The 6,000-nt window shown below is 44.1% G+C and overlaps 1 protein-coding gene across 3 annotated transcripts in view; it reads left to right on the top strand.

The window, feature by feature from the left end:
- The first annotated feature begins 1,068 nt into the window (after window positions 1–1,068).
- The window catches only part of grid1a (glutamate receptor, ionotropic, delta 1a), a 234,337-nt gene continuing 229,405 nt past the window's right edge, over window positions 1,069–6,000 (top strand). For 2 of the 3 annotated variants that reach the window (XM_061040062.1, XM_061040060.1), the window contains exons 1-2: window positions 1,782–2,025; window positions 3,626–3,781. In XM_061040062.1, coding sequence (XP_060896045.1) covers window positions 1,947–2,025; window positions 3,626–3,781 — 235 coding nt within the window. In that variant the 5' untranslated portion in view covers window positions 1,782–1,946. Of the gene's footprint in view, window positions 1,620–1,781; window positions 2,026–3,625; window positions 3,782–6,000 lie in introns of those variants that run through there. The other variant, XM_061040061.1, reaches the window with a different exon arrangement.

Raw genomic sequence — 6,000 nt, 5'->3', positions numbered from 1 at the left:
TCTGTGCTTTGAGAATTGGAGTTGATCTCAATTACTGCATTTCCTTTTTTTGTTGCCCAAGCTTTTGTTCCATTTAAACTCAGGATGTGTTATGTATATGTTCATTTAACAAATATTCAGATATGAATGAATAAGATTTTATTTTGTTGACATCAGACTATTATGGATGCAGCAGCGTGGCTCATTTCAGCGTTCCCTTTATCTTTTTGTATGTAAATGACTCATAAATAACGTAAATCGTGATGAAAAGATGAAACCGTTTTGCGCAAGCACAGCTGCGGTATCGACTGGTGGCCAGTAGGGGTAGTGTGTGATTTTACAACAACTTTGGAGGCATGGATCTTTATTCCTCGGCTGCAACAACAAAACAGAAGACTACGATGTTACACACGACATGTTAAACTTTGACGCGAGAGTGATTTCAGACAAAAGAAAACGATACAAACAGGAGACCATTCGGGAGCTGTAACAGTTGTAAGCTCTGCGGGTGCTTTTTTGCAACTTTCTTGTTCAGCGGAGGAGCTGTCCACAGTCGGTGGTGCTGAAAGTTTGTGCTCTGCGCCTCCGACAGACTTAACCAAACAATTAAGAGATATTTCCGTATTTATTTCAGTCACGAGAAATATCCTTTAATTGTAAGATTATGACTGACTAGAAACTCCATCTCTTCCTTCATCCTCTTCTTCTCCCATATTGGCACATGTCTGGCTATTCTCAAACACAGTGAAAACCGTAGAACCGACACCCTATAATATTACAGGTTTGATTTACTCAACCTAAAACTGTACACCGACGCCATAACCACGTGATATTAATCAAAACTACAAACAAGGGTGTCAATTTTGAGGAGAAGCGATTGAGTAATCGAAAAAGTAATGCAGCTTTTCACAAATCACTGCGATATTTTTTGTTTCATTCCTCTGCAAAATGGTGCTTCGGTTACTCCTTCCTGCTGCTCCCCGGTTCAGTCAGGCGTTGTGGCTCCTGTCACGTCTGTCCCTCATCCGTCTGCCCCTTGCCGAGGGAAAAAAAAACAGCGTGTAAATCCCCTTTTTTCTCTGCCACATCAGCTGAGCTCCGTCGCCACTTAACTGCGCTGAAAATGCGCCTCAGCCTCTGCGCTCCCCCACATCATCCCTGAAACACGACAACTTCCCCAAAAGTAAAATGTTCATACACATGCGTCCACTTCTCGTTCCTCGCGCCGATCTGTTTGCAGAGCTCTTGTCGCGCAGTTTCTTGTCTTTACCCGCAAAGGCTGATTGACTTTTTGTGTTGCCTGTTCCTGCAACCGCCAATCATGTGTTTCCATTTCGACTCTCCGCGCGTCTTTCTCCGGCTAGTCCAAATCATTTCTACCCGGCTTGTCGGGACAGCAGCCGAGTCGTGAAGTCTCTGCAGTCACGTGATCGAGACAGGACTGAGGAGAGAGTGTGTGTGCTTTTCTCTGACTCTGTGTGTGTGTGTGTGTGTGTGGTTTTGTTTTATATTTTCGGAGTGTGTATGTGCGCGTCTCTCCGTGTGTGTAGTTAGAGGGGTGTCCCTCCTCCGCATTTTTTTTTTGCAGCTTGCCATGCTTTAGACGCCGGAGCGCAGGGAGAGAGGCGAGAGTGAGAGAGGTAACACCGTGCTCTCTCACCGGGCTACCTGTCTCTTTTTCAGTCTTACCTCTGGTCCCCATCGGTGCTCCCTCGTCTCTTTTTGAGCCCACCTTTCTGCGGTTTTCTTGTTTTTGTTGGTTTAAAAAAAAAGAAAAAAAAAGAAAACTGAAATATTTTCTGCAGGCTTTCTTGCGGGTCTGGCTCACATGAGGAGGAGGACACCGGTTCTGTTTTGCACTGGGTTTTGATCATCTTGTCTTTTTTTCTTTGGGTGCTCCATTTGGACAGCTATAGGACAGCCGAGCAGAGCAGAGCTTGGATGAGCCGCTTCGCTGAAATCCCGAGATGGAGTTGCTGCTGATCTGTCTTTCCCTGTGGATATTGCAATGCAATTCGGCCAAAGCGGACTCCATCATACATATTGGTAAGCGCCCGATGAACCAACATGCTGTTTGGTGTTACATAGTTCTCATAAATGCAGCGCGTGCTAGTATAAAGCTCAGAAAACGCATACTGCGCTGATCAGAGGATTTTTGGTGAGAGGGCGGGATAAATACTCTATTCAGCTTGTACCCTGCGTTTAAGCAACACTTTGACTCTCTGGTGAGTTAAAAAGTTGCCGTTTTGTAAATGCACATGCCTCTGGCCTTTGTCGCACGAGCTGTTCAGATAATATTTATCTCCATTTTCAATTTTATTACCTTTTTTTGTGCCGATATTGCTTTTACTTTTTGACTGTAAATCACTGCATTCATGTTAGATCCAAGCCTCTCCATTGCCTGGCTTTAGTAATAGCAATATTGTATTCAAAGCACGCATCAGACTTAATAGAATGGCCCTTATTGTTGAAGCTTTGACGAAATTAACATCCAATAAGCAAATGACCGAGGCTTCTTTTTAAACCAAGCTACCTCTTGTGCGTACCCGACAAGCTTCAACTTTCACCGGAACGTGACTGCAATGTCAAAGACGTCGACAGAGGGAATGTCAGAAGAGTTTCGTTTTAGGGATGCAAAACGCATAGAGCCTCTTTGTTCTCGAACTTCAAACCCGAGCTCAGACCTCTTCCCCCCCACCCTTCACAGCTTTAATCACAAAATCAGGTTCCAATGATACTACACTGATGTGTACCCGTTAACATCGCATTATATTTCATTTTACGGTTTGAAATGGTTTCCGCCCTCTCTCCTCACACGCGCACAAACTCTGAAAAATTGGGTTATTTCCCGTTTTTACGCACGCAGCTACTTTTAAAATGACTGGCGTTGTAATCTCAGATAAAAATGTCAATGTCACTGTAAGCGAATTCGCTCTCTGCTCCTCCACTGCTACTGGTGCTGCTGCTCTCAGTTTACTGCAACAGTCTGGCAAGCAGCAGGTGCTCAGTCACTGCCTTAATACAGAGGTGGGACTGCGTCCAGATAATGTTGGCCAACGCTCAGCTTTATGTTAGGGTGCCCCAATTTTACTTTTCATTTCCTGAAACCGTATTCTGTGATATATGTGCTTCAACCCAAAGCAACTGATGTCATTTTGATAAACAAGGAAGAAAGAGGGAGGGAGGGAGGAAGGGAGGGGGGTGAGACAGTCAGGCTTCATTATGCGTCCAACACTGGGCCTATAATGCTAATTAGGAAGCCTCTATTCATTTGGTTGATGTGACAATCATTTCTTTCCAAGTTTGGGGACTTTATGCATCAAATAATACTGTTTACGTGATGTGGATGTGTCCCTCTCCATGGTGCTGAAATCCTGCCACGCTGCACTTAGCTAAGCATTTGTTGCACAAAGAAATTGTTCCACAAATAAATCACCCATTCAAAACCCCAAATTCCACAAGCTATTGATTAATAAGGCCCTTCCTTCCTTTGACAGGTTTTCCCGAAAACTCCTTTTGACGTTTTGGCTCTGTTTTTCATAGCTGTTGTCAAAGTCATTCACGGCTTCTTCCACCTCAAACTCGACACTTCTGTTTTTTCCTTCTCTCCAAATAACTCCTCCATGTAACTTATTTTATTCAACAGGTGCCATCTTTGAGGAAAACGCTGTGCGAGATGATGAGATTTTCCAACTCGCCATCTCAGACCTGAGTCTGAACGATGACATTCTGCAGAGCGAGAAAATCACACACTCTGTGAAACTTATCGAGCCTAACAACCCCTTCCAGGCTGTGCAGGAAGGTAAGAGCAGCCCACTTCCCCAATCCTTTTTCTGCAATAAATTGCTCCTGTTATTTTATTTGATTACTTCGGGGCACATCAGGAAGGCCTGTATTCTTGACTGCTCTGATCTCGCACATTTTTTTTTTTTTTTGTGTGTTTATATTGTTTGTTGATGAGTCGGGTTTGGTTGCTCGAGAAGCAGTCATTGATGATGATGCATGTGAAAGAGCTCTGCGTGCTTGTGTGTGTGTGTGTGTGCCTTTATCTGCAAACTGTTGTGTGCCAGTTTACCGAAGCAAGGTGTCTTCTGTGGATGAAAAGCTAGGTGGAAGCATTGAGTTAGAGCCTAGGAGATAAGGATAATGTTTGTGCAATAAAAAACATTTGAGAGATGATCAAATGTTATTCCAGCACCAATACCCCACTAAAGCACAAACATTTTTGTCTCTTGACTCATTCGACATTTATTCATCCTCTTCCTTGAAATGTTTCACTGCCTTATTTTGGAGTCTCCGTTTCTGCCCAGAATGTAAACACCTCCACAAAAAACAGACAGGAAATTAGCGATGAAATAATTTTTGTGAAGGTTATCTCTCCCAGTCACTGAAAAAGGTGCTCCAAACGACACTAGACCGCAGGAGTGATTAAAAATTCCTCCAGTAAAATGAATCCAGACTTTAATAGGTTCCTTGGGACCTTCAGAGGCTGTTTATGTCCCCTGCACTTTTTTGTTACCAGCATGTACTTTTGTCCCCGGTGGTACAGAGGCCTTGATGACTCATTGCTATTCATAGTGCCCCTGACAGGCACAGAAAGATGATCATATGTCCTGCCCATTGCTATAATAATTATCCCATGTCATTTAGCCACAATCTTGGGGGTTGGGTGGGGTGGGGGGGGGGGGGGGGGGGGGGGGGGGGGGGAGGATCCTTATGAGGCTGACATGTAGAAGACAGGCATTCCGGTTCTTAAGCCAGAATATACAGAAGACATAGTCCAGCTGCTGCTGCTGCTGAGATGAGATAAAAAATGTATTACACACACGTGTGACTTGGCTAATTTATCAGTAGCTGCTGCTTGAGATGAAAAAGTGAAGTAATTAAACAGACTTGGCAGCCAATACAGTTCAGATGTGTAGTTAAAGATAGTGTTTGAAACGTATCCAGTTAAAGATAGTGTTTGAAACGTATCCAATTTGGATCACTTAAAAACTGATATTTTTCTGAAAGTTGTTCTCTTTTGATGTTTTCTTTCTTTGAATCTCCCAGAAAATATTACAATACAAAACCATGCCCCCCCCCCCCCCCCCCCCCACATCTAAGCTGTGAAGGTATTTTGCTGCTGCAGGTTATTGCATTTAAAAATGACTCCGTGCTTATTTCCTGCTGATGGAACTGCCTTTCGTTTGCCTTGATTGTGCATCATTTAACATGCTTAATTACTGTTTACGGTTACTCTCCTGATAATGACAGATTTGCAGAGCGAGGTGATTAAAAGGCGATTCAATTCCGGGAGGAATAATGTGTAGCTGATAACGTGAAGGGATCAATGGGTGTCCCCTGATTCTAGCATCACTCATGAGTCGGGGTGGAGGTGTGTTGAGTGACACCCTGGAGAAGTTGACCTTTTGCATTTGCTCTTTTGTTCGCTGCTGTCCCGCTGTGAGTGGCAGTCAGGACCTCGCCATCACGTGGCAAAGAGGTGGGGAGGTGAGAGGAATGAAGAGGAGACGATAGAGTTGGAGAAGAGGAAGAGAGGGAGATTAGAGGTGAGAAGAGCAATGAGAATGAGGATAAACTGTAATTGTAATGTAAATGGAGCAAAAAATAGGGAAGACTTATGATCACAACTTGAATAAACATGAGCGGACAAAAGAGGAGCAGTAGGGGAGAATAAAGATAGGAGGAAGGTGATGAGGGAAATGTGCCAGGCCAGTGGAAGGCGTAGTTGCAGAGTCATGTTTATCCTTATTTGGCTCTCTGTCCTTGCACGGCTGGAACATTTAATAACGAGGACGTCACATAGACAGCGTACACACAGAAACACTCAGCTATACAGGCCTGCCTCTCTCCGATGGCTTAAAGATGACAGCTCAAGGCTTGCTGGATATATATGCCACTTGACCACGCAACTGCCAGATGCCGTTCTATTTATAGGCCGCTGCAAATGGAGACAATGAAGAGGACGATTTCAACACCCGGAGAGAAAACTTTGTCACTGACGTCTGTCATGACGTT

Source organism: Labrus mixtus, chromosome 6, assembly GCF_963584025.1.
Source record: "Labrus mixtus chromosome 6, fLabMix1.1, whole genome shotgun sequence".
NCBI lineage: Eukaryota > Metazoa > Chordata > Actinopteri > Labriformes > Labridae > Labrus > Labrus mixtus.
Note: the sequence above shows the minus strand (reverse complement) of the source record. Positions and strands in the feature narration are given on the sequence as shown.